The sequence below is a fragment of the Besnoitia besnoiti genome, chromosome VI, assembly GCF_002563875.1.
Source record: "Besnoitia besnoiti strain Bb-Ger1 chromosome VI, whole genome shotgun sequence".
Taxonomy (NCBI): domain Eukaryota; phylum Apicomplexa; class Conoidasida; order Eucoccidiorida; family Sarcocystidae; genus Besnoitia; species Besnoitia besnoiti.
In genome coordinates, this window is record NC_042361.1 from 3,996,763 (window position 1) to 4,024,051 (window position 27,289).

General features: G+C 61.0%; 4 protein-coding genes across 4 annotated transcripts; all 4 read left to right on the plus strand.

Annotated features, from left to right (window-relative positions):
• Window positions 1-512: 512 nt before the first annotated feature.
• BESB_069680 (uncharacterized protein) lies at window positions 513-1,268 on the plus strand (the record flags this gene model as incomplete). Its single annotated transcript, XM_029365361.1, has 1 exon — window positions 513-1,268. One exon carries the CDS (start codon window positions 513-515, stop codon window positions 1,266-1,268), a length of 756 nt encoding a protein of 251 aa, XP_029218944.1.
• Window positions 1,269-3,151: 1,883 nt separating this feature from the next.
• BESB_069690 (uncharacterized protein) lies at window positions 3,152-3,907 on the plus strand (the record flags this gene model as incomplete). Its single annotated transcript, XM_029365362.1, has 1 exon — window positions 3,152-3,907. The coding sequence occupies one exon, from the start codon at window positions 3,152-3,154 to the stop codon at window positions 3,905-3,907; it is 756 nt and encodes a 251-aa protein (XP_029218945.1).
• Window positions 3,908-6,727: 2,820 nt separating this feature from the next.
• Window positions 6,728-10,944, plus strand: BESB_069700 (leucine zipper-like transcriptional regulator; the record flags this gene model as incomplete). Its single annotated transcript, XM_029365363.1, has 5 exons — window positions 6,728-8,249; window positions 8,555-8,701; window positions 9,294-9,523; window positions 9,897-9,992; window positions 10,492-10,944. 5 exons carry the CDS (start codon window positions 6,728-6,730, stop codon window positions 10,942-10,944), a joined length of 2,448 nt encoding a protein of 815 aa, XP_029218946.1.
• A 4,831-nt stretch (window positions 10,945-15,775) lies between these two features.
• Window positions 15,776-25,673, plus strand: BESB_069710 (GYF domain-containing protein; the record flags this gene model as incomplete). Its single annotated transcript, XM_029365364.1, has 10 exons — window positions 15,776-16,936; window positions 17,102-17,447; window positions 17,853-18,140; window positions 18,203-22,572; window positions 22,933-23,524; window positions 23,702-23,758; window positions 24,087-24,160; window positions 24,630-24,813; window positions 25,042-25,173; window positions 25,615-25,673. The coding sequence occupies 10 exons, from the start codon at window positions 15,776-15,778 to the stop codon at window positions 25,671-25,673; spliced, it is 7,263 nt and encodes a 2,420-aa protein (XP_029218947.1).
• Window positions 25,674-27,289: the final 1,616 nt, after the last annotated feature.

The following is a 27,289-nucleotide window of genomic DNA, read 5'->3' on the forward strand; positions in this document are numbered from 1 at the left end:
AGCATCCACCCTGCGCCCTGAAAGGAGCGACCAGGTGTTGAGGCCGGCAGGTAAGCACTGGTCGTACCCCGCGGCTTCTGTCTCTCCCACATGCAGGGAAGGCAGAACAATAAAGCAGGATCTAAAAGGACCACCATCTTTACATCCTTCGGAGCGGCCGTCGTCATCCTTGCCTGATGGTGGTGAAGGGGTCACTGTGCTAAAAATGCGGCCCAGTGCCGCAAGATAATCCATACAGCACATGCACAAACTTCCCTTCGGCACGCGGCGTCTACGCTGCGGCTCTCTGGGGTGCGTAGCCTGTGACCAGAATGCCTTAGACGACTCTCCGCGTCACAACCGCATCGATGCGTGCGAGCAGCCTCGGCGGTCATCGCGCGCGTCGATGCTGGATGCCGGGCTCGGCCTGTTGCACCGGCGGCGTCTAGCGGCATGGTCACACATTTCATTTTCCTCGAGTTCTACTATCGCATCGAACGGTTACTGCGTTTAGCTGCGAGCACTCACCAACAATGTCGTTCTTTAAAAGCAAACGTGTGGTTGCCGTGGCGCTCCTCGTAGGGCTCTCTGCGACAGTCGATGCGGCTCCGGCCGTTGCGGATCCGAGCGTTGAAAGTTTCTTTGGCGCAGACGCGTTAGCGGAGGAGAGCTACATCGATTCCCTTTCGCAGATGGATGGTGTCGAGGGTGAGGTGGATGGGCATGATGATAAGGACAAAGGAAAGGACAAGGATGACGGGAAGGATAAGAAGCGTCCACCTCCTCCGCCACCCACAACTACGACAACGACGCGGCCAACAACCACAACGCGGCGGCCTCCCTCGAAGCACATTCCGGCTCCACCAACAAAGCATGTTCCGCCGCCGCCAAGCAAGCACATGCCGCCTCCTCCGGCGAAACATACCCCGGCGCCGCCGACGAAGCACGTTCCACACCCGCCTCCGGCTAAGCACATACCCCCACCTGCAAAGCATGTGCCAGCGCCCCCTGCCAAGGGCACGCCGGTTCCCGTCCCAGTTCCTAGCCCGGTGATGACGAAGGCGAAGTTCAAGAAACTGCTGCTTCTTCTGATGCTCGGCTCACAGCGCTTCAAGAAGATCATGTCTGACGAGGACCACAACGGCGTGGCTGAGTTGATTCGAGATTACGACACTGGCAAGCTTGAGGATCTGGAGCACATGCTCTGGGAGTCTTACCAAGAGAGCGCCGGGACGGAAGACGACTTCGCCACATTCTTCCGTCAGCTGAAAGATGTCGCGATGGAGTAGTGGACGCTGGGCTACATTGTGCGGCGTGCGCTGGTTCATCCACGGTGGTTGTTAGTTGTGCGTCAATAAGATGCTGAGTGTTTTTGTTCGATGAAACGCAAACAAACCGCTCAATGAGGTTTCGCTCTGCGACAACGTTGGCGCAAGTGGGGTGAGTTCCGTGCTTTTGGTAGATGACCCCCACCGCCCCTGGAGCTCGGCCGGAGAGGCCTTGCTCAGTGAGCGGCAGAGCGGCATGCGCATTGCAGGCAAGTGGTCTGCGTTTCAGTGAAGAGGTGCATAACACTAGACGGCAGCTTTGGAGTCAAAAGGCAGTTGCGCTAGTGCAGACAGTACCGCACTGTGTTCTTTCAGGGGGCGCGAGGCACGGATTGAACGGCGCTGTAGCTCCGCACGGTACCGATTTCCTAGTGCAGATAGTTAACTGTCAGCTCATGACGGGGCTTAGCCGGAGTCGGAGGCATGAGCCACCTGCCATTCGCTAGAAGCACATGCCAAAAAGACACGTTCGCCGTGCGGCTGCGCGAGGCGGAACAGCAGAACTCAACAGACAGACAGCTACCCGTCAGGGGCGCTGCCGTAGCACGAGGGGCAGCCATTGAACGAGGTGAAGGTACAGAAGGCGGAGCTAGCTGCGACGTTTCGGCAAGTGGCATGAGCTCGATCCGAGACTTTGCCGCGAAGATATATGTCCTCGAATCCCCCCTTCGTGCCAGTGGGCAGGCAACCTCTGAGCGAATATACGTAACGAATATACGTAACGACTAGATGCGAGCACCCACGCTACGTTCCGTGCCGTGGCACGACCTCACCATCGCACATCGCTACACACGTTGCCTCAGCACCGATGACGGGCGCGCCTAGTCAACCGATGCGGAAGAACGTGGCACCCCGTGTGTCACAGAGCTCACAGTCCTCCACATCATATGCGTGAACACACCAGTGGCAGCGCGATAGCGCCGTGCCCACGTCACTGAGTGGCTGCCTCAGGTAGTGCGTACAGTGGATGTCCAAGACGAAGCTGTAGGAGGGTCGACGGCGGAAGCCACACCGAGGTGCCGACATGATACGTGCAGTTCGAGCTCCTTGGGCGCGCTCTCCATTCACACTGCCTTCCCACATACCGACGTACAGGTGTGTGCACCTACGACTTGCATCCATTCGAATCGATACCGGTACACCCTTTGAAGCATACCCGTCGTGCGCCCATTTGCCCCGGTGGGGAGCTCGAGATTGGGTGGCCTCTTCGACTGGGGGAGATTTGCTGCTCGAGCGACAGGCATCAAGATTCAGCGACCACACGGAACACTTTTCTCCCATTCGCGGGCACGACTGTATCTGCACTCAATCCTTCAGCTGAGTGACTGGTTGAGCATCCACCCTGCGCCCTGAAAGGAGCGACCAGGTGTTGAGGCCGGCAGGTAAGCACTGGTCGTACCCCGCGGCTTCTGTCTCTCCCACATGCAGGGAAGGCAGAACAATAAAGCAGGATCTAAAAGGACCACCATCTTTACATCCTTCGGAGCGGCCGTCGTCATCCTTGCCTGATGGTGGTGAAGGGGTCACTGTGCTAAAAATGCGGCCCAGTGCCGCAAGATAATCCATACAGCACATGCACAAACTTCCCTTCGGCACGCGGCGTCTACGCTGCGGCTCTCTGGGGTGCGTAGCCTGTGACCAGAATGCCTTAGACGACTCTCCGCGTCACAACCGCATCGATGCGTGCGAGCAGCCTCGGCGGTCATCGTGCGCGTCGATGCTGGATGCCGGGCTCGGCCTGTTGCACCGGCGGCGTCTAGCGGCATGGTCACACATTTCATTTTCCTCGAGTTCTACTATCGCATCGAACGGTTACTGCGTTTTGCTGCGAGCACTCACCAACAATGTCGTTCTTTAAAAGCAAACGTGTGGTTGCCGTGGCGCTCCTCGTAGGGCTCTCTGCGACAGTCGATGCGGCTCCGGCCGTTGCGGATCCGAGCGTTGAAAGTTTCTTTGGCGCAGACGCGTTAGCGGAGGAGAGCTACATCGATTCCCTTTCGCAGATGGATGGTGTCGAGGGTGAGGTGGATGGGCATGATGATAAGGACAAAGGAAAGGACAAGGATGACGGGAAGGATAAGAAGCGTCCACCTCCTCCGCCACCCACAACTACGACAACGACGCGGCCAACAACCACAACGCGGCGGCCTCCCTCGAAGCACATTCCGGCTCCACCAACAAAGCATGTTCCGCCGCCGCCAAGCAAGCACATGCCGCCTCCTCCGGCGAAACATACCCCGGCGCCGCCGACGAAGCACGTTCCACACCCGCCTCCGGCTAAGCACATACCCCCACCTGCAAAGCATGTGCCAGCGCCCCCTGCCAAGGGCACACCGGTTCCCGTCCCAGTTCCTAGCCCGGTGATGACGAAGGCGAAGTTCAAGAAACTGCTGCTTCTTCTGATGCTCGGCTCACAGCGCTTCAAGAAGATCATGTCTGACGAGGACCACAACGGCGTGGCTGAGTTGATTCGAGATTACGACACTGGCAAGCTTGAGGATCTGGAGCACATGCTCTGGGAGTCTTACCAAGAGAGCGCCGGGACGGAAGACGACTTCGCCACATTCTTCCGTCAGCTGAAAGATGTCGCGATGGAGTAGTGGACGCTGGGCTACATTGTGCGGCGTGCGCTGGTTCATCCACGGTGGTTGTTAGTTGTGCGTCAATAAGATGCTGAGTGTTTTTGTTCGATGAAACGCAAACAAGCAGCTTAATTTGTATGCTCTGTGGTGAGCTAGGGTTCTCCTATGGCTGGGTGGGCCTTTGCGGCGCGGGGGCACAGGACCACGGCGGAAATCTGGCACTGGATCCTTGGTGACGGATGGAATCACGAAAGGCATGTTGTGGGTAGGTGCTCTCAGGCGCGCAGCGTGCACTCTCTGGAATGAGACGTGATGCATATTCTGGCATAGTAGCGCACACGGAACTGCTTGACTTACGGTACATCACTGGGCTGCGAAAGTTTGAGTGCAAGCGGGCCTCCAACGGACACGGAGCGCTCGACTTTCATTATTGAGCGTTTCGTCACTGTCTGGACGCTGTGCTACTTTCCCTCGCCTCGCGTCTTCATGTGACCTCGGCTCGTGCACCGCCCCCCCTGCGCATCGGTGCAGCCAGGTGTCGTCCCGGCTTGACGTACGGCGCGGGCAAGCGTGATCGTACAAGCTGGCTACCGTCATCCGTGAGTTCCTGCGTAGCTACAGAAGAGTGGATCTCCTCCAGGAGGCGGCGGACTCCTCCGTGCTGCCTTTCAGTGCAAGGGTTTAGCGGCCAACGACGGGCAGGGACGCATTACTGTGCCTCACGTTGAAATCAAAGCAGGCGCGGCACGGCGAACAACGTCCCGCTCAGCACGCCAAACAACGTCCCGCTCAGCACGCCGTCCTGCTCTGCGCCTGCTTCCGTCGCCAAGTGGCTTTACCGGGAGGGTATAGCGCCGACTTTGTGTGTCGATGCTGACGCAGCGGTGTAGTAGCGCCGCCGAGTAAGCTGCGACGGCGGTTCATCTCCCGAAGGTCAACGCTCTCAGCCAGTTCGCACCGAGGTCTGAAATAACTTCATGCCTACCTACATGTGCACGGCATCTAGGGTTGCAACTTGGACAGCGGCTTGCATGTGACACGCACCACTTTTTTTCGGGCAAGCCTGTCACTGCGGCTGTCGTGATAAATTAAAGAAGCAGAAGACTTCTCTAGCAATGCCCGAGGCCCTCTAGCTGACTCCATTCGGAAGATTAGTGCCCCCCTGCCCTCGGTATGGTGCGGCGGATCAACAATCCGCACACGCTGCCTCTACCCCGCGAAGGCACACCACAACGCACGAGATCCGGGGTGGTGTGCCGCCGCACTGCACGTGAAGAGGAAGCGTTTTGAGAAGCGGCAGCGAGGTAGCGCGGAGGGGGAGACTGGCCCCCCTGTGAGTATCTGTCCTACGACGTATTAGCGGCAGCCTCAAGCTCTTGTGGACATTGCTTTCCGACTACCCGCGATTATTCTGCCTCCTTCGCCTCGTGACTCACACAACAACACGCAAAACAGCGTACATTTTTACAGTGAGTTGACCACTTGTAGGGTCCCTTGCGTGCTGGCGGCTTCACGCGATGCTGATTCGGCTGTCTGTCAGCAGGGAGAACTGCGTCAGACAGTTCTGTGTACCCGCCTGTTCCGAACACAAGCGGACCGCACACCAGGACTGATCCCACGGATATCTTCGGTAATAGACAGCATAGGATCCTGATGCGTCGCGTCTGCGGAAAATCCGGTGGCATCTCCAGGGCAGCCGCACTTTGGTGGTGTACGACCAGAAGCGCTGTTACTTAGTACAGCTGGGTAGCTACTTGGTTAGCACCTCCCCCCCCCCCCCCCTCCCGCGGCACGCGCATGCAAATGCCGTTTTCGTTCCCCGGCAGCCATGCCCTTGTCTTGCGTACTGTCACGTTTTTGTTGCCGGGGTCGCACACCTATATTGTTTGCATTCATTTCGCCTAACGTCCAGCTGCGACGTACCCCGGAGACTGTTCAGTGGACCTGGGCGTCTCTTTTGCTTGCTGCGCGGCACGCGCACGTCGCACACGAGCTCATACGCGTAAGAATGCAGCCAGGCTCCTGTCGCCAGTTTCGAAAATTATTTGCGTCTCTTCGTATTCTGACACCAGCAGATGACCACTGTCTGTTCACGTCATTTCAACCAGCATAGACGCAACAGCGGACCTCCTGCGTGGAGCACCCGCGACTTCGAGCGCCGGTGTTTGTCACTGGCACCTCGGCCTTCCCGAGGAAGCCGCGTTCAGAAGGTTGGTCGTTCAGCCAGGGGAACGACATGCCGTCGGCTGTCAGTTTCAAGGAGCATCCGGCTTTTGAAGTGCAACGCATACCAGTCGCTCACAGTGACGTGGTAGAATGTTTTCACGGTTCTTTGATATCGGGAAATAGCTGTCGGAGGTCTCGGCACCACGGTGGTCCCGTCGTCCAGAGCGTGGCGTTCGAGGTGACCACCTCGTTTTCGACGAGACTGTGTTCTTAAGCATGGCCCGCGGCCGTGTGCTCTCCAAGGCCTCTTACGTTGGAATCGACCGCGCCAGAGTGCGTTGAACGAGGAGCGATAGACTATCGCCCACTTGGTGTCTCATGTGCCGTTCTGCCGTTGAAGACCGCTGCGAGTGCGCTACCTTTTCTCCGTACTGAGAGTCACTCTGGGCTTGCCTGCTGTCTGTGCGTCCACAGGTGGTGCGCCATGCGTCGGTAACGCGCTTGCGTCGTCGACAGGCTTGTGTGCCTCCGTCGCGCCTCGTTGCCGTGGGCTTGGGGGCTGCGTCGCTGTGGCGCAGAGAGGCTGTTTCCCGGCCGAGCCTTGTGTGAGACGCGCGGAGGCGCCCTCGTGCTGTTTGCTGTTCCCTCCCTCTATAGAATTCGTCTCGGGAAATGCGGGGACTGTCTCATCAGGGGTCCGGCTGCGGGATGAACCGCCAGCCGGACGCCCAGCAGCAAGGCAACGAGAATGCCGCCGCCGGTCCCTCAAGCTGCTGCCAGAAGCAACTGTCCCCTTGCAGCCACAGATGCCGCTACGGGGGCTGCGGGACCCGCGGCGGATGTGGTCCCGGGGCTGCGGAGGGTAGCTGTCCTGCGAATGCGCTTCGGCGTTGGCGCCCTGTGCAGTGCCTGGGAGACGAGAGGCCGGAGAGGCGAAGCGGAGCTGCCAGTGTGGTGTATGGAGACTGTCTGTACTTGTTTGGAGGCTATGGGGGGCACTCCCGACTGGATGACTTGTGTAAATTCGATTTCGTGCAACGGCGCTGGTCCAAAGTGAAAGCCGCAAACAGCCCGAGCGCCCGAGAGAACAACGGCGCCGTGGTGTATCGTGGCTGCATGTATATTTTTGGTGGGTATTCTGGCATTCATTGGCTGCAAGATCTGCATGCGTTTGACTTCGAAAAGGAAGAGTGGCGTGAGATAGAAACAGGAGGGCAGAAGCCGTCTGCTCGCTTTGGCTTCGTTTCGGCCTTGTGTGGAACGGAAGGGCTTTTGTATCTGTATGGAGGGTACGACGGTACCAGCTGGCTGCGAGACATGCATGAGTTGAATCTTCTGTCGTCTCAGTGGGCGGAAACGAGGCAGCACGGGCATCTTCCCTCTGGGCGTTCCTGCCCTTCGTGGGCTCACCACGAGAACTGTATCTACATGTTTGGTGGATACGACGGCGTCAACCGCCTCAATGATTTTTTCTGTTTTCACATTCCCACACGGTGCTGGACGTTGATCGCGACGCATCCACCTCCGACCTCTCCTCTGTCCGCTTCGCCGTCGTCGTCTTCTCCGTACACTTTCAGCTCTCTGCGCCAGGATCGGGCGGTTTCGGGAGGGCACGTGGGAGCCAGCGGCAGGGACAGCGTCGACGCAACGAGGCCTTCATCGCCCCGGAGTAGCCGTTCTTCGTCGCGACCAGCCGCGTGGGTGGAGGACTCCCGAGGCCGCGCGAGCACGTCCAACGTCGCGGGAAGCGTCGCATTCAGGGGGGATGAGGCCGAGAGGCTCTCGGCGAGCGGAAGTGGGGGCCGTGGGGCGTCGGGTGGCGGCGCTTACGGATGGTACTCCCAAAATGCATCCGGCGCAAGCTTTGGAGGGGGCAGCAGTGGAGGCGCCGGTGCTGTGGTCTTCCCCCAGGCCGGGTCCGGCAGCGGAGGAGTCCGCGAGTCCTACGAGGCAACCGACGAGGGCGGAGTGACCTGCTGGCGCTGCACGCACAGTCAGATTGGCGCGGGCGTGGGCGAAGCTTTCGTCTGCGCCCCTCGAGACAGCTGCCGCTCAGGCACAGCAGGCGGGGGCGCCGTAGGCGCGCCATCGGCGAGATATTTCCATGCCGCTGCAGCTCACGGAAACTGCCTTTATATCTTTGGGGGCTACAACGGACAAGAGAGGCTTAACGACCTCTACGTCTTCAATTTGGGTAACAGCACTCAGGGCGGAGTCAAAGGATGGCTGAGGCGCTCAAGAGTGGAGCTTTGGAACACACCCCCCGAGCCCATTTCCCAATGAAGGGACACACTATGACGCCGGGACCCAGAGCGGCATTTGACGGATGTGACGCACACTTAGCTGTATGCATGTATGTTTGTATCTACATGCCTTGAACTTGCTGCAGTCTCGCCTATCCGCGGCGACCATTCGTTGGAGGTCGGCAGCACTTTCTGGGTGGGGTGGCTGCCGTTGCATGAAGCAGTTTTGTCTTCGTTCGCCCCTGTCTCTTCGCAGACACGCATGAGTGGCAGGTAGTCGAGGCGCGAGACACGCCCAGCGGGCGCAGCTCGATGGTTGCTCAGGTCTACAAGAACGCGCTCTATATCTTTGGAGGCTACAACGGCCACAACGTTCTGAATGACTTTCACGAATTCAAATTTCGTAAGCGAGTATGGAGGTTCCTGCGTGCAAGCGGACACGGATTACGCCGTGCGCCTTTCGAGCTGTGTTGCCCGCGTTTCTGCCGGGGCTCTTCCTTGACAAAGCCCTCGCGTGGATTTCCAGCCGCGTCCATCTTCCGCTTGATCTGCCAGGGAGGGGCGGTCCTATCCGCTGTCGGGCGTTGCAGGAGTGCTCAGACCATACGCATGCACCAGCGTGTCGGGTCATGTTGCACAGCTGCGCGCGGAGTCTCGGTAAAAGTGATCCACGAACCAGAACTGTATAAGTCAAATCGGATAAACAAAAAACTGATGTCTCCGAGGGGCTGGTCAATGCCCGCGAGGTGTTTGGTTGGTTGGGCGTTTCACATTTCCCTAGGCCGTTTTGCTGCATTCGAGGAAGACTCGCCGATCTTCCGGTAGACTCGCTGCATCTGAACTGCGCGCCTGCGGGGTGCGTGCCTCTCCGGTTTTAGGGGGCCTGGGGGCGCGCGCATATTTCTCGGCGCGTGGTGTTTACAGGCGGTGCCTCCGTAAGCGGCCTCTGCTTTTCGTGTGCACTGGATCGGCTTTGTCGAATGCTGTTTCCGCAGCTGCTGTGGCGATCCCTCCTTCCACGTTCATTGCTGACCTTCGTCGCCTCCTCGCGCCGCCGGACAGCGACGTCACGTTCGTGGTTGAAGGCGGCAGGCTTTTGCACGCGTGCAAGGCCATTCTTGTGGCGCGTAGTGAACACTTCCGAGCGCTCTTCCAGTCCGGTTTGAAGGAGACAGAAATGGCCAAGAACGGAGTTCCCATCAGCATCGGGGGCGTGCAGTACGAGGTACGTGGGGCGCCCCCACGGGAGGCAGCTCTCTGTCGGCAGTCCGTGCGCGTCGTCTGGGGTCGTAGCCACGCACTCGCTGCGGGCCGTCGATGCGGCTCAAACTGAGGAATCAGGAGGTCCAAAGCGTGCAAGAATGCTCTCCTGGCTCTTCTGCGTAACCAGAATCTTTTTCAGATACTGTCTCAACGAGTGGACGTGGATCTTGCGCATGGGTCACACCTGCCAAACGTTCGTGCGCTTCTGGACAGGATCAATTATGTCCATCTGTGCGTCAAGTCGAGACTATTGGTTATCTATTTCCGCGTTTAGGTTTTAGACGCTAACTTCCCGGGTAAGCATCCGTGTGCGGTCGGCACTGTGTTCCTCTCAGGTCATGGCTGCGTTGCTGGAGTACCTCCACGCGGACATGGTCTCCAAGCGGCTGTCGTGCCAGCAGATCGTGCAGCTGATGATTGCCGCCGAGCGGGTGAGTTTTCTGTGAGGCAGGGGAAGATGCTGGTGGAGGGCGCTGCTGAATCGAGGCTCTTCGTTCACCCTCCATTGCGAGTGCATCCTCCTCGACGCACGCGAAATGGACCGAGCAGTGTTGAAACAAACAAATCGATGGAGCCGTTGCATGCAGTACGGGTAGGAAAGGGTTCCGCTGCTAGGCAACTCAGTAATGAGAATGTCTATACACCCGACTTTCCGAATTGCACGCGAGTAAACCTCGAGCAGAGTTTAGGTGCGCCACCATGTTCTTGCAGGCCAACGCTGTGTCTCTGTGGGGGCGTGCGTATGTGTGCACCGCTGTCGTGGCTCGCCTCGTCGCATTCCTCTGTAGCGGAAACGAACTGCGTGAACGAGCTTGTAAAGCTCTTTCATGGGGTGTTTGTTGCCTTGAACGTGGAGCGGCATCCAGTTTTGTGACTTTGCCTCTGTATTTGTCTGCGTTGGTGGGTTTTCCTTCCGGTTCGCTTTTTCAGTTCTGCGTCGACCGCCTGAAGTGTCTCTGCGTCGAAGCGCTTCGCCGCATGCTGAGCGTGACCACGGTTGTTGAGGTGCTCATTGCTGCGAACGACCACAACATCGTGGATCTGAAGGAAATCTGCCTCGACTACCTTCTTGAGCACGAGGAAGAAGTGAAGGACCGCAACGCCATGCGCCCTCTCGTTGACCACTCCGCCCTCCTGTACGAGGTGTTCATGCGGAGTCGACGTCGACGTTCCCCCAGCGGAAGCCGGGACTCCCACTCGGCGCACAGCCCCACTGGGGGCGGACGAGAGGGCCGGGCGGGCTCGGGAGGCGCGCGTGACCAACTGCGTGGCATGGATGTTCGCTTCATGTCGTGCCATGGAGCCCATCAAGGTCGTGGCTGCAGCGCGTGCGGCGGGGGCTCCTGCGGTGACGCTTGCGAGTACCGAACCCACGACCGGTAGCTAACCGACCTTCCACCCCCCCTCCGACAGCGACGAGGGACGCCTGGCTCGCCGCCATGGCGCCTCTGGAGACTCACCTCCTACGCCTTCAAGACAGTGATCTGCGGCCGTGCCCGCAGACGGCCAATAAAAATATCCGGGACTTCACCTCTTCATCGACTCCTATGTCCACCCTGAATGTAGTATACAGGTCTGTTGCTGCGCGAGGCTAGGGATGCCCAAGTCCTTGCCTCGGCTTCGAGAGCCACAGAGGCGAAGCTTGCGCCCGCCCTCTCTGCGGAGGAAAGCGCGGCGAAATCACCCAAGGGAAAGACAAAGGGGAAATCTGCAGGAAAAGGGAGTGCCGGAGAGGCACGTCTGAGAACTGTTCAACGTGGGGAAGCGACAGGCACCCCACGCAGCTAGAGGGAAATCAGGGACGGTGGAGCCCCTGAACGAGCGCGGCTTGGCGGGCTTTTTCCGAAGTTGGGGCCCAAAGTGGCGTGCGCGCTTCGTCACGCACGCTGCCCGAGTCGTTGACTGAACCGGGGGTCGTGCATGCATCATTCACGCCGTAAGCGCAGGCTGGCGTTGAGCGTTTGTGTGGTTGTCTGTGGGCAGAAGGCGCCGCGTTTCCCGGAGGCGCGTAAGCTTCTTCTGTGCCGTTCTGTGTTCGGCCCTATATGGCGACGCCGCGCAGTACGGGGAGACTCGGCGGGGGGAAGCGGCTGGAATGTGTGATTTTTAAATTGGGCGGTTTGTCGCAGACATCGCAGCGATCGGCGGGCACTCTGGCCTCAAGAGGCTTCACGCTCTGTCGAATCGGAAGGGGGCCGCCGAGCCACTCAAGAGGAACAGGAAACAGAGACGAAGGAGACCAAGACGTTCATGACAGAAGATTCTCAGGAAGCAAAGCACAAGCAGGAACAGGCTTGCATGCCTACGCGGAGGGACATACAGCCGCACAGGGATTTTTTCCGTGGGAAGAGTCCGGCGCCACATGCGTGCTGCGGGCGATTGGAAGTGTCCGCTGATAGACCCTAGACAGTGAACACCAGTTTTTGCTTGGCACGAATGAGCCCCTTGAGGCTGTACCGCGCTGTCACTGCGTTTCTCGGTGCGTGCAGTACGGAAGACCATAAACAGTTCGCTGCTGCGTCTGTTTCCGGCCCCACGTGCGAGGGAGTCAAAAAGGTCCTGTTTCTGCTCGCGCACACGCAGCTCCGGCGCCGAAGGCGGTTCGTTCTGCGTGGGCGTGGGGGGCCCCGGTCTGGGTGCTGGGTGTCGCATCGTTTGTTTTCCAGCTCTTCGTTACGCCAGTTTAGAGTTGAGCGACGAGGTCGTGTGGGGGCAGCGCGTCTCTTCAGCACGAAGTGTGATTTTGACTGCAGCACTCTTCGAGAGCGCCCGTTACGCTCATGGCGGCGGACGGAGTGGCAGAAAGGCGTTTGCCTTATTTTTCGTGATTTCAGACTTCAGTGCTCGTACGCGGCGCTTTGATGGACGCCCGCTGCGGAGTGCTGATTTGACTGCACGGAAGGGGCCGGTGCAGCAGCAGAGGAGAGGCGTATGTGAGGCGTCATCGTGCCCATATGGTGGTAAAGGGATTTGGTCCTTCACGTCTCCCGGGTCTGCGACGAGGGTCGCTCCCTGCGAGGGAGATGGCGGACGTAATTTTTTTCCCTCCCTCGCAACAAGAATCTTGTCGGCACGTCGTCATATCGTGTGTCGTGTGTGCGCTGTTGCGTATGTGTTTCTGCTGGTGAGGCAAGAAGAAAGGGAAGCGGTGGAACGCCGTCGGGGACATTCACCCCAAGTTCCCGCATGCGCTTCCTCTTAGATATGTGTTTTCGAAGGGCACGGGACTCCCCGCGGAGGCCGGGGAAGTTAGGTGGTCTGTTATCTAGCGCTCACGACGCGGCCCCACGCATATGTCAGGGTCTCTACAATGCTGTGAAACTCAACAGAACATTTCCCGCCTCTCAATTCAGGCGGCTTTTCCGCCCCTGGGTTTGAGAGCTATCCGACTCTGTGCTTCAACTGTAAGAGTAAATGATGTCTTCAGAAAGTGGGAGCGTGGAAGTTTGTCTGAAGACGCGGTGGTCGCTTCTGAGTAGTGAATGGAAATGGCGGATTTGTGCTCCCCCTCCCCCTACTTGCCTCCGTGGTAAAGGGTCCGTCTGTCTGCAGGCCGTTGGGGCGTAGCCGCGCCGTCGGTTAGTGCACCCGTATGGAGCGGCCCAGATGCCTTGAAAGCCCCAGGTTCCGTGTCCTCCGCGTCATGAATGGCAGGCTCGTGCTAACGAGCTGCTACGCTTGCGCGGAAGTGTTTAGAATTTTTCAAGGAACCACTCTCATGTGACGTTCAATGTGGTGTTTGGAACGTCGGGCGGTGCGTCACCGACAGAGGCAAGCTCCGCACCGACCGCCCGTACCGCAGTTTGGAAACGTGCGAAAACAGAGATAATGCCAGGTCTTGGCAGCATTGTTTTCAGCCTCAAGGACTGTTGCGGCTCGCGTGTATGCACGTGCGCTTGTTTCGATCTTTTGCACTGCCTGCGGAGCGGTTCGGCGTCTACGCACGCGGTGCCCAGCGAAGCTGAAGTAGCAGCTCAGGCGACGCAACACAGAGCCGCCGCGCAGGCAGGTACTTTGTGTGCAGCTTCAGATATCGCTACACATACCGAGTAGAGAGCCGAGAGCTTAAGTGAGGACACTAAATGCAAGAAGGTGGCAACTGCGCTGTTTTTTACTCGTGCCTGCTAGGCCGCTGCGAGCTCTCAGGCTCCTCCATTCCCGCACCTAGACGGCATCTACAAATTGGCCCGAGTCTTCCACTACATTGTGGCAGGATGGCGCTTTCTGAGAGTCTGCATGAGCCGGCACCACATAGCAGCGCTGTTTCTAGTTGCGCTTGGTAGCGTATTTTGTCGCTGGGTATCCGTCGCTCGTGCTAAGAGGCTGAACTCTGCCCTGCCCTCACTGTCGCGGTCTCGTCCTGAGCGACGAGTGTGCGGCGATGCGGAAGCCCCACGCTAGTCTTTTACGATGACTGAGAATTTGACGCTGGTGATAGCTTCATATGATTTGAGCCTCACATCCTAAAAGATTTTGGAGGCTGAGCCGAGGCAAGGGGCGGTGCCAGCTGCCCCTTGCCTCGGCTCAGCTACTCGCCGAAGTTGAGATGAGACAGCAAGAACCTAGGCTCCGCCCCGCTGTCGCCTCCGTGCTGACTCCGGCCCCCGTGAGGCCGGCGCGTAACATTTAGACTGTTCCTCTGCCGCTGAACAAGGAGCAGAAATGGTGTCGAAATGAAGGTCTATCGTTAATATTCGGTATTCGGAGTTGTGTCTTTGAGGACAGGAGCACGAATTTGGGACCGTTTTGTAGGGCTATCCGGGTAGCGTGCGTTGGTTAAGGACCGGCTTATCTACGGTTGAGGGGCCTTTCACCTGCTGACACTGCCCTGCCCTCCCCCCCCGCTCCGCTCCTTTCCCGTCTCGCGAACTCTGAGCGGCACATACCGAAAGGCGACGCAAAAGAACGAACGCTTCATCCTCCACAGAGGCGAGAGAGTGCGTGACAGGTCGTGGGAAAACACCAGGAGCATGTGCACATGCTCACATGCTAGAACGCCAGCAGCGCCGGTAGTAGGGGTTGTCGTCTTCCTAGAGGAGAACGATTGGTATTTTCAGCAGGGGGGAGAATGAATGCGAGTGTGATTTTCATGAAGGATTTCCTTGTACTTCCACACGCACATTACGCCATACCTTTGTGTTCTACCGCGATTAATTAGCTTCAGAGCAGCTTTTTCCTCGACAACTGTCGTCTGCGAAGTAGTCGTAAACAAAACGGCGCTGTATCTTGTCTTTTCTCCGTCATGGTGTTCCTTTCACTTTCCTCGCCAAATGTGTTGCTCTCTTTCCTGAAACGGCGTTCCACTCTCGCCTTTTTGCCGCTCGAGGGGTAGGCGGTCTTCGTTTTAACTAGTTGATTTCTGTTATTGCATTCCTCCCCCTCCTTTGCCTCCTCTTACCCCCTCGCTTGGGTCGGCGACGAAGCATCAACTCGCGTACCGTTCGCGTGCCCTGCTCGCCTCTTTCCTTTCCAACGGGCTCGCATTCGTGGACAGTCAGGGGCAATTTTTCGCTTTCCGGTCGCCTAAAATTCCCGTTTCGTTCCCGTCGCCTCCGCAGCTTCTACCCCTCCGTTCCGCCTGTCTGCTTGCTTTTACTTCTCGACGTCTGGAGCGTGTTGGGCGTACATCGCAGGGGGAAGGACAGCTGCCTATGGTTTGCGGGCGCGCCAGGCCAAAAGAGGGGGTTGTTGAGGAGGAACGCAGCTCCACCTCTGGACTGTCCAGTGCTGTGCGCCACTTCCTTTCATGTGCGAAATAGCTTTCAGCGTTTGCCGGGGGGCCCGTACTTCACTGCAGCCTGAGCCAAATGTGCGAATAAACGACTTTGGGGCGTCCTTCAGTCGGCAAACCGAACTGTGTGGCTGTCGCGATCACGTCGCACTGTCCTTTCGGCGTATTTTCGTCCTGCTTTAAGGAGGCGGCTTCCATCCTCTTCTCTTCATCGTGGCCTAGCTAGTGGTCTGTTGTTACCCGCTTTCTCGCTTTTCCCTGCCTTCTTCCCTCTCGTTTCACCCAGGGAATCTCGGGTTCTTCGCTGTTTTCTCGCCTGCGCGGTGGGGAGTCGGGTTGTAGCTTTTCAGCCCTTTGCAGGTGAAGCTGTTTTTTCCGTGTTTGCACGTCTGCTGCAGTTCCTTCGCCGATAATAGTGGTGGCATCTGTTGAGACTCGGTACATCGTCTTCCGCCAGATCCCTGTTTCAACTCAACAACGAAGATGTATCAACCGCGTCCCTTCACGGGCGTGAACCGCGCTCGCGCAGCGGCGGCGGCGGCCTCCCCCAACCCCTCGGGGTCCTCTTCCACTTCGACAGGGCGCGTCGTCCGCATGCCGATCGCGGCGCCGTATGCCCAGCAGCCTGCGCCGCTGCTGGCGTCTGGTGAAAAGCCCACAGTTTCGGGTTCGGCTGCAGCAGTTGGGAGCGTCATTGCAGACACGGCGGACTTCCCGGTTCTTGCCAATCCCCTGCGTGGCGCGCCTTCGCATCACTCCGCCCCTGCAGACTCTGGGTCCTCGCCATCATCTCAGAAAGGACAGCGGCGGGGCGGCCAGTCCAGCTCCGCGACAGATGCCTCCGCGCCGGCAAATCCCTGGCAGCAACGATCAGGCACCGCCGCGCAGCCCTCTCGTCAGCATCCATCCAGTTCGGGGACGCCTGTGTCGAGTCTCGCGGGCTTCTTCCCGGGCGCGCAATCGCGCCAGCCTGCCGCCGTCGACGCGCACACAGCCATGCAGCGAAATCTGCAGCGGATGCAGCTGCCGCCAGCGCCAAGCTCGCGCAGCGGCGGGGGGAGCAGCGCAGCGGGCGGCAGCGGGTCTGCCAGCGGGCGGGGGGCTGGTGCGTGGGGCGCGTCGGCTGGAGCCGGCGAATCAGCCAAGTCCCTCGACGCCGCGGGGGGCGGCGCAGGCGAGGGGGGCTCTGAGCGCTCGGCGGCCTCCGGCCCCGCCAGCTGGTCGTCCGCGGGCCCTTGCGGGGGCGGGGCCTTTGCGGGCTCGTCGCCCACCTCGGGCGGCAGCCACCGTAATAGTTTGGGCTCCAGCGGGGCGGTCGCGGGTGGCCCTGGGGGCGCGGCGGCCGAGTCGTTTGCGCCAGTCCTGCGGGCCGTTTGCGGCGGAAGTGAGGGAGCGGGACGGGCGTCTGCGGGAGCTTTCCCGGGCAACCGACTGCCGGGCGAGGGTGCAGCGGTCGCGGCAACTGGCAAAGAAGCGCCGAGCTACGAAAAACTTCCGCTTCTCGCCTTCTGGCAATCGGCTCGATCTCTGAACGACGCCGCAGCTGCGCGAACTCTAGCGACCACAGCGCCGGGGCAAGTAACTGAGCAGCAGCAACTTCTCTTCAGGCTCGTTGTGAGAGAGGCTCCTCCACCAGGCGCAGGGGTAAGGCGCTTGAAAGGAAGGGTCGTGAAGTGGCTTTTTAGCCTTCACTGTCCCGCCCCCCAGTATCTGACCGGCGGGCACGGGGTGTAGAGGCCACCGAGGGAAAGCGTTCTGCGTGGCCTGTGAACACATGCAGAGTGCATTGTGTGTGTTGTCTTCCTGCAGACCGGAGGACCTGGCGCAGCGGGCATGGGACTCGGGGGCCCGCAGTCCGGTGGAGTCGGCGCGGGGCTGGCTTCCGGCGGCGGCCTTCCAGGCCGAGGCCGCAGAGGTGCTGACGGCGATTGGCATGCAGGCGACAGTTACGGAGAGCGACATGACGTGGAGGGATCCGAGCATGGACTGCACGCCCAGCTGCAGCCCCCACACCTCACCAGAGGACCGTTCGGGGCAGGCAAACTAACTCAGGAAGAAGCAGGGGCGAGGGGCGGGGGGCGCCTTGGTCTTGGGCTCGCAGCAGCGTTCGGCGTAGGCACCGAGGGGCCCCCAGCGGGACGAGGAAGAGGTAGAGGTGAGTACTGCAAGACGGAGAGCGTCCTGAAGCGACCGGCATGCCGTCACACACACGAGGGCCTCAAAAGCTGCCTGCCATCAGTACAGCTGACTGGGGGGGGGCGGGGGGGGGGGAGGGAGGAGGAACAGGCTTCAGCCATGCGCGGTGTCGTCCTGCCCACGGCGAGCGGAGGCGGAGGCCCATTTCTTCTGGCGGGCACCTTTTTTTGCGCGGTGGTGGAGCTGCAGCAACTTGCGGGTGTCATTTGGCTCGAAAACGAGCAACTTGCGTGTCTTCTTCGCCAGTCTTCGCCGAGAGCCGTCGTACGCGCAGAGCTCTCTGGCATTCTGCCTGCTGGTGTACGTCTATATATCAACCTCGTCCACGTTTTTTCCTCGTGTCTTTCGTCCGCTGTGCTTTCAGGTGAGCATCCGTTTGGCGTGGAGGGGTCGGTTCCCGGAGCCTCGTTTCCGACTCGCGGGTCGCTGCCGCCTGGAACTCGCGGGGCAGCGGCGCTGCGCCCAGCGGATGGGCAGCAGCCCCCGCCTGGCGGGATGGGTCGCGGCTCGGGTGAGGGCGCGACGGAGTCGACAGCTTTCAGCCAGCGCTGGCGGTTCGCCTCTGAAGGAACTGGCGGGCGCGATGAAGTGGGAGCGGGCGACGGCCAAGGGAGCTACCGAGGCGCCGGCGCCCAAACCTGGATGGGAGCAGGTGCGGGCGGAGGTCCGCCAAAGGGCCAGCAGCTCTGGCGCCAGTCTCTGCAGCCTGGGCAGGGCGCTCAAGAGGACGAGGCTGGGACGCCGGCGCATCGCGCGGGCGGCCCCCCCCAAGTCGGGGGGGGGGCAGGGGCCCCGCGACCGCGGGCGCCGAGGGACAGCAGCACCCCGCAGGTGAAACTCTCTCGGGAGAGCGACGAGGCACAGGCGGCAGGTTCGGAGCTCTTGCGAGCCCGACGGGGGCCGCATCTGAGGGAGGCGGTTCGGCGGATGAAGGCGGCGCCAAGCCTCCGGGGGCGCCTGGCGCCGCAGGCATCGGCGCACGAGGGGTCGACGATTTTAGGCGGTGGGGCATGGCGCGTGCAAGTGGTCAGGGCGGGCGGGGCTCCGGAGCCACGCCGTCGGTGCGGGACCAGCCTCAGGGCCCCGTTCTGGAGAGGTCGACGGGCGGCGAGTCCGCTGAGAAGGGGCGTGACGGCGACTACGGGAGGACAGGAGGCCCGTGGGCAGACGTCTCTGGCCTGGGAGGAAGGAAGAGAGAAGAAGCGAGCGGGCCTCGTTCGGAGATAGACGCAAGTGGATACGGAGAGGACGCTGCAGCTGCGGCGTACGGCGCGGCTCGGAGAGGCACCGGCGGCCGGCAGTCTGACGTGGCTGAACCAGGCAGCGGCATTCTGCACCGCCCTGGAAATCGAAGCAGCTTCCTCACGGCGAACGAGGACGATAGCTCTCTTCCCTTCCGCGGCGACGCCGACCGGGGCGTCGGGAGTCGCTCTGGTCCGAGAGCCGGCTCCGGGCTCCTGGGTCAGGCCGCTCAGCGAGGAGCGCCCGAGGCTCAGCTGGCCCCTGGAGTCGTACGGAAGAAGGCCACCGACGAAGATGACTGGGAACTTATCAGGAGAGAGCGATGGGGAGCCGCGGCTGCAGGCGGGTCCGAGACGCGCGAGGACCCCGAAGCAGGCGACACAGGAGGTGCGCGAGAAGAGGCTGAGCCACGGAGCCAGGCTCGGCCTGCGTCGTCGTCGCTGATGGGCGATCCGATGAACCGCCCGCAGCCTCTGCATGCCCTTTCTGGAAGTCGGGGCCTCGAGCCCCCGCCGGCGCGAGGACAAGCAGGCCTGCTCTCTGTGGGGGAAGGAGCAGGGGCTGCGCGGGGAGCACCGGCTGGCGGCCAGGCTGCTGGCTTTTGGAGCGACGAACCGATCATCAAGCGCCGCCACCGTCCGAGCCCGCCTGCGGCTCTATCGGCAGGCGCCGACGCGCAAAGCGAAGCGTCGGGGGCAGCGAGGCAGGGTGGAGCGCTGACGCCCTCCGTCCAGGGAGGCTCCGGCTCGCGGGTCGTGTCCCCGCGGGCCGGGACTCGACCCGCGCCGAAAAAGCACGGCGGGGCTTATCCCGTAGCTATCGCACCCATGGCGCCCTCTCCGCGGCAGAAGTCTCCTGTGCCTGCGAGCCACACGCCTCGCGGCGAGTCCCCGAGGCCGAAGGCGAGTCGCGAAGGAGGAGGCCTCGTGGGAGGACGGGCCAGTCAGGACCGACAACATCGGCCGCCTCTGCTTTCACGCGAGCACAGCTTGTCGAGGGACGTCAAGGGAACCGAGGGGGAACCGACCCACTCCTCGAACCCGCAGGATGATGCCTTCCACACGCCAGGGATGCTCACGCCCCCAGGAGCCGGCGTGCGATTTCCTCGCGGCAGTCAAGCTGCGCCGGACCGTGCTCACCCCTCGGAGGTGGACGCGATGGGTGCCGTCCCCTCGTACCTCCAGCATCTCCTTGGTGGCGTTCTGGAAGACGCCCTCGCCAGTTCGTCAACGACGAGTCAGGGTCACGCTCGCGCCCCTAGGCACAGCGCCGGCGGGAGTCGTGACGGGGCGAGCAGCTGCCTCTTACCCTTCCCGGCAGGGAGCTCGGGGGCCAGCGGTGTTGCAGGTTTGCCTGGCCTGTCGGGCGTAGGAGCCGGGAACGGCGGACGCTCGAGCGAGGTCGGCGGTCTGCCGCCGCACGCGGCCGCAGTGTTGAGTGGGGCGGCGGGTGCCCTTCTGGGAGCTCGTCCAGGGGCAGGAACAGGCGTGGCAAGCGGTGGAGGAAACCCGACGCAGTCTCAAGTGCTGGCCGCGCAGAAACACCAACTCCTCCAGCTTCTTCACCGCCGACCGCAGCAGGCGAACGACCGTGCCGAGGGGGCGCTGTCTCTGCTCGGCGCGGCCGCGGCCGCCGCGAGTGCGCGGCATCCGCGCGTGCAAGCCCAGCCTCACCAGCAGGTCGCGGGGCCTGCGGCGATGCCGGGGAGAGAGAGAGGCCTGCCGTCTCCAGGGGGCCCGTCGCAGCTCCCTGGAGTGTTTCGCCAGCTGTTGGGTCTCGAGCAGCAGCGCCTGGCCTCGGAGCAGTCCCTTCTGCAGCTGCGTGAAGTCGGTGCAGGCGGTCGCGCAGCGGGCGTCGACCCCTCCTCGCTCATGCTGGAGGCGAGGAAGCAGCTGGAGGAACAGACGCAGAGAGAGCATCTTCAGCAAGATTTTTACGGTTCGCACCATGGCCTGGGACATTCCGCAGCGGCAGGGGGACCCATGATGGGCGGGCCGGGAGCGGGGCTCGTGGGAGGCGTGCATCAGCAGCTCCGTGGGGCGGGGCTTCAGAGCGAGGCTGCCGCACTGGTCAGTCGAGGCCTGCGCGGAGAAAGGCAGGGGAGAGCTGAACCCGACGCGGTGAACTTCCACGCAGAGAGAGGCGTGTACGGCGTGCAGCATCCGGGGGACGAGCACGGCGAGCCGCGGCGAGGCCAGAGGGAAGAGCGGAGACTGGAGGGGCCCAAGTTTGCGGATGACACTCCGAGGTGGTACTACCGAGATCCCAGTGGAGAGGTTCAAGGTCCTTTCCCGCCGAGCCTGATGCACCAGTGGTGGCAGCTGGAGTTTTTCCCCCCGCATTTGAAGATGCGCTGCGACCTGAGTCATCCGTGGCTGGCCTTCGGCGACCTCTACCCGCTGGGTGGCGACGAGCCCTTCACGACGCTGCCGTCGCCCCAGCGTCTCGCAAGGCTGCACCACCAGCAGCTCGAGCAAGAGATGCTTCAGCATCAGCGCCGCCTTCGAGAGGAGCAGGAGAGACAGCAGGAGCAGCAGAGCTTCCTGCCGGCCCAGTCCTCTGCGGCGGCGCAGCTGCACCCGACCAGTAGAGCTAGCGAGTGCGTCGCAGTTCACCCCGGGGAGCCAGTTGAGCACGCCAGGCAAGCCGACCGAGGCGCAGCGCCTGGCAGCGAAGGAGGCGCCTGGACCAGGGCGGCGCACGGAGTCGCAGGCGAGACCAGCTATGGGGGGGGGGCGGACTCTCACGGACGCGCTGCGGAAGTTGACGCGCAGCGTGCAGGCTTCTGGAAGGGACAGCCTCTGCCCGAGGCGCCGCTTGTCAGCCAGCGGCTGCCTGCCGCTGGGGTGTCCCCCCAGTCGGCGGCTTTCGACGCGCGTGGAGGCCGCGTTGAGCCCGCGCTAGAAGAGAGTGCTTTGGGAAGCGACCCCGGGGGCGTCGGCGAGAGGCCAGGGAACCCCAGTGTGCGAGTGGCGGCCGAGGCGAACGCGGCGCTTGCGCCGGAGGCCCTCCTCCACCGCGAAGGTGGCAGCGGACACACCGCGAACAGCGGCTTGCAAGACGGGGGCGCGAAGACTGCGGTCTTCCCTGTCCAGGGCCAAGCCGTACATGAGAAGCCGTCTTTCCAGCCTCAGGAGGAGTGGGAGCACCACAGAAGGGCGCCCGCAGAGACCCGCGAGGCTGAGGGCGATCTGAGGCAAGAAGACGAGGAGAAGGCCTCTCCCAAGGGCGGACTGCCTGAGGAGAAGGGCGCTGGAGCGAAGGCTCGCAGCCAGGAGAAGGCGACGGACGCGGCGACTAAGAGCAAGGAGAAGGCTCAGGAGAAGTTGAAGCCAGAGGCTGCGAGTCAGCGCAGAGCGTCGACCGCAGGGGACGAGGGCGAGTTCCAGCCGGCGCACCGGAAGGGCCAGCAGGCCCAAGGCAAGCAGGGCGGCAAGGCGCAGAAGGGGGACAAGGCGGAAGCCGCGCAGAAAGCTCCGACGCAGCTCAAGGGCGAGGCGCCGGCGCCGAAGGACTCTCAGAGTGCGAAAAAGAAGCAAGGCAAGCAGACAGAGGCGGCGAAGCCGCAGGCGGCAGCGCACTCTCAAGGCACCAAAAACGAGCAGGCAAGCAAGCAACCGCGCGCCTCCGCTGCGGCGCAGGCCTCGGGAGTCGCTGCAGCGGGCAGTTCAAACGCAGCAGCTGAAGCGGCCGCGGGAAAGAAAGTGACCGCCGCCTCTTGGAGCACCATGGCTGCTGCAGCGGCAGCGCCAAGCGAGAGCCTGAAGGACGTCATGCAGGCTGAACAAAAGAAAGCCGAGCAGGTGAAGAAGCAGAAAGAAGAGGAAGCTAGGCAAAAGGCGGTAAGTCAACTCTCTGCAGCACGTAGTGGCCGTAGTGGACTCCAGAGCGAGCACGCACAGCGACGAACAGGCCGTTGCTCGGTCACTAAAAAAAAGAGCTTTGGGCAGATATACGCGTACTCGGAGATCCTCGGAAATGAGGATGCAATCCCTCTCGCCTCCCCACCACGGGGGCTTTTGTGTCAGGATTGAAGGGCAGTTTCAAGACGAATCCACGCCATAGAGTGCTCCATGTGTCGCCTTCTTTGGAGCGGCGGGCAGGCGGGGTGCGAGGGACGCCTTCGAGTATCTCTTCCGTTAAACGAGGATGGATACGCGTCGCCGCGAAGTCTTTCTTGTGTGTGCTTTCCGGTTTTTCAGGCCGCCAGCGCCGCGGCGGCGGCAGCGGTCGCTCCGTCTCGCAAGACTGGCTGGGCCGTGTCACCGCCGTCGCCGACGGGGGACGCCTTGCCGTCTGCCGCGCTGGCCCTCGCGAGCGACGCCGCGGACTTCCCAGATCTGCAGATCGCGATCTCTGAGGGCGGGGTGGCGCCGAGTGCCCCGAAGAAGCCAGGGGGGGGCGCTGGCAAGCCTCGCGGCGGAGGCGAGCGCGGCACCACGAAGAGTCTGCAGGAGTTCGTCGCCGTCGTGTCCGCGCAGAAGCGCGAGCAGCAGCAGAGCGTGTGGGGCCAGCAGTTGCCGTCTGTGGCGGCGCCCGTGGCCTCGATCCTTCCCGGCGCTGCCGCCCCCGCCGGCAGCCAGCGCGCCTCAGGTGCCGCGCCCGCGGCGCTGCCCGCGGGCGCAGAGAAGACGAAGGGCGAAGCGGCCGCTGAAGGGGCGAGGCGAGCGAGCGGAGAAAGCTATCCAACTGCAGAGGCGACCGCTGCGGTCGGTGGTTGGTCGGCGGGCGACAACGAGCTTGCAGGAGGAGGGAAGGCGAAGCAGCAGAAGGAGAAGGATAACGTTGCCGCAGGTGAGTTTTTTTTTCGTTGCGGAGGCTATCTGAGCGATCGGCAACTGCTGTCGACTGTCCGGGGAGGCAGCTGGAGCCTTCATAACACGCAGCGGAAGAGCGGATGTGCCCTGTTTGGTCCTTCGTCGGGGCCGCCGGCAATGCCTCCGTGTGACTTCTTCTTGTGTGCCTCCTCAGGCAAGGAGACTCGCGCGACTGAAGTGATGCCGGAGCGGTATAAGGAGCAAGTCGAGGGTAAGCGAAAGTCCGGCGGCGCAGTCAGAAAGCCTTTGCGTTCCCTCGGGATGCAGGCGCGGCGCCTACGCATCATGTGGGGCGAGTTCGAAAATGCCGGCACTGGTGCCGAGTTTGTGGCTGCATGTCTTCTCTTCTTTTGCGTCGTTCAGCTTGACTTCCCCTGCGCTTTTTGGTGGTGCGAATGGGAATGGGTCCGCTTGTTGCCGTGAAAGACTGGACCATATCTGGGTGGCTGACCGAGTGGTGGTTTTCTTGAATGTGCTGTGCGCCAGTGTTTTTTCTGCATCTGCGCTGCAATGCGTTTTGGTTCTGTGCTGTCCCTCAGAGTGGAAGATGCTGATGGAGCAGACGAAGCTTCAGCTGGATCTCTCTGTCATCGAGTATCTGGCGACTTTCACGGTGAGTTTCACCGCCTGCGGATGCATGCGCACTCGTCTGCGTGTTGTTGCTGTGGCATGGCAGACTGAAGAGTAGGCAGTGTGAGGATATCACTTATTTTTCGGTCCCTTCTTCTGCAGCGATACAGTCTTGCGCCCACGGTGCGGCGGTCGGTCGATTTTGTCTTCTGAACTCTGGGCAGGGTCATTGTCCGTCGTTCATTCTTTTGGCCTTCCCCGACGTGTCTCCTTTGTCCTCAAATGGGGTAGAGCCTCGATGCCGGGTCTTCTAGCTCCGTCGTTTTTGCTTTTTTGACCAGGAGGCGCAGTTCCGTTGGATGGGCTCGCTGTGTTGTGGGTCGCGGGCCTGTCCAGCCTCTCCAAGAGTCCCTGTCGCCGCGACGTCCTTGACTGTCCGCCGCTGTGGCTAGCGGCGGCCATCTGCATTCCCGCTGTGCCTTTCGTGTGCGCCGCGGCGCTTGTGTCTTCAGTCGGAGGGCGAAATCGTCGACTTCTTGGCGCCCAACGTCGAGGACGGCAGCCAGTTGGAGACTTTCGCTCGGCAGCTCCTTTCCATCAACACGCACTTCAGCACGACGAGACCCCACGGCAAGAAAGGCCACGGCGGAGGCCACGGAAGCGCTGCGAACGACGACGATGAAAACCGCGTCCCAGGTGCGTCAGGGTGCAAAAACACGTCGGGTTTTTCTCTGTAAATGTATCCACAGCGCATGCGTCTGCATGTGGGACTACAGCACATCCGCACGTTTTGATGTATACATATATGCAGATATAGATTTAGATATAAATATGTATATATGTGTATATATAATTATATATATGATTAGGTCTATGTATATGCATGGCTGTTTGTAGTGTGTCGTGCGTGGGCTGTGTCTGCAGGCGCAGCGCCGCGCAAGTCGCAGGGAGTAGGAGATGGCGCGAGCGCGGGGAGAGGCGGCAGCGGCTCGGGAGGCGGTCGCGGAGGAAAGAAGAAGAAGGTGCAAGGCAAGACTGTCGACCCTTCGATGCTGGGTAAGGCTCTTCGTTAGTGCCGAAAAACAGCACCCGGGGCTTCCAACATCTAGAGGTTCCAAGTCCCACGAGAGGCGAAGTGGTGCTTCTCCCTTCTCGCTGTTGTTCATACCGGTCCCTCAAGCACACAGGCGACCTAGGAAAGCTAGAGCGTGGCAGTTCGCGAACGCAGGGCGTCGCGTACTATGCGTGTGCGCAAGCTGTACATGAAAGAAAAAATATGTATGTATGTATATATGTATGTATACGTATATGAGTTTGTATCTGCGCGGTACCTCTACACGCATTTCTGTTCGCGCAGTGCTAGCAGATCGCGTGTCGACCGCGTGTCTGTGTGGTGCGGACTTCCGGCATTGTCTCCCTCTTGCGCCGCGCTGCAGGAGTCTGTATAGAGTTTGAACCGAGTCTCTGCGGTGTTTGGTGCGTGCGACGCGTCGGCAGGGTTCTCGGTGCGCAGCAACCGAATTCTCCAGGGGACGATTGACCGCGGCACGGACTAGCGCGCAGGGCGCCATGCCGTAGTCCACAATAGTTTTTTCGAGAAGGTAGCAGCGGCCGACAGGGCGGAGCTGGAGGAGACGTGTGAGAGGACGCGAGGCACTTGAAGTCTCTTCGAGACCGCGCGCCGCTGCGGCAAAGCGGCAGCTGGAGAAGCGTCCTCAGAGGAGCCCGCCTAGAGGCTTGGAACGTCTGCAAGCCAAGGGGCGGAAGCCAGTGCGCGTCCGTCGGTCGCGCTGTAACTAGCGTTTTCGCTACGTGTTGCTTTTTCGGGTTCCTCTTGTTCTGCGAGCCCGCCTGCGCGTGCCCAGTCTACGCAGTCGACCCCAAAGGATCGGCGGAAAGTCTCGCTGAGGATGTTGTGTCGGTGCCTTGACGCCGCGCGGGGTCTGTGGTGTAACGGCCCGTGTCTTGCCGATCTCCGCGGTGCTTTTTCGTTAGGCCTTCCCTTTCCCTACTTCTCGCTCTCCCCACACCTTGGTGTATATGTCGGGCTGCGAATCTCCTGACCGTTCGAGGCGCTGCAGCGCCCGCAGGCGGTCACGTGGTCTCTCGAGTGCATGATTTGTTTGTGTATATCTTGGTGTGGAGAGGTCATCAAGCGGCTGCGTTGCTCAAGCGAGCGCCTGCGTCGCGATCCGGTGGGCCGTTCATGAAGGGGGGGGGGGCCTGTTCGATACAGCGTGTCGCAAGAAAATGCGGTATGTCAAGAGCGCTGGTCTTGGGCGTTCGCGTGTGGTGCGTTCCGAGTGCCGCCGAGGCCGATGATGCGAGCCAGATAGGCGTGTAGATTTTCATTCTCCATCCCGCGCTGCCTTGGCAGCACTCGTGGCGTCTGTGTGTCTCGAGCTCTGTGAGCGAGAGCGCCTTCCGGCCCCCGCACTGTTTGCGTTTCCCTGTGTCTGTGGTATGTCGCAACGATCCGTCTTTACGGAGTGTTTGACTTTCTACTTCCCAGTGTCTATTGCAGCTGTGGTACACTAGTTAGCTGTTCAGTTAACTGGGAAGACAGAAGTGTTTCGCGTCATTCTCCCGCCACGGCAATGCCCTGGCTATTGTCTTCATCGCACAGTTCAAAAGCAGACCGCGCGTGAGTTCTCTGCAAGCTAGTCACTGGTTGTCGGGGGGGGGGGAGGCTGAACTCCCCCAGCCACAGCGGTTTCCGGTCCTTCCCACCCTTTTTGGAGCGTCATCCCTGCGTTAGCTGCCCCTTGGCGTATCGCTACGGACGTCACGCAAGGTGCTGCAGCCGCGTTTGCCGTCTCTGCCTAGCTCATTCTAGCACTAACCAGTTCACAGCGAGCGTATGGTGCTTGCCCACGATATCGTTCTGTTTTTTTACAAAGAGTTTCCAACCTGGCGCCGCTCATTTCGGGGTTGTGCTCTTCAGCTGTAGCAGGCTACGACTCTATTGCCCCGGCACGTCTTCGCAGAGAAGAGCGCCCCGCCACACTTCCTTCCCCCCTCCATTCACGAAGTTTTTGAGTATTCCGAATATCGTATGTGCTTCTCTCCAAAAAACATGCTGGAGTTTCTGCTAGTTATCACACCTGGACGCGCGAGTGGGCGTCTGTTGGAGAACTCTTTAAGCGCCTCTGCGATCTGGGCACGCCCGTCC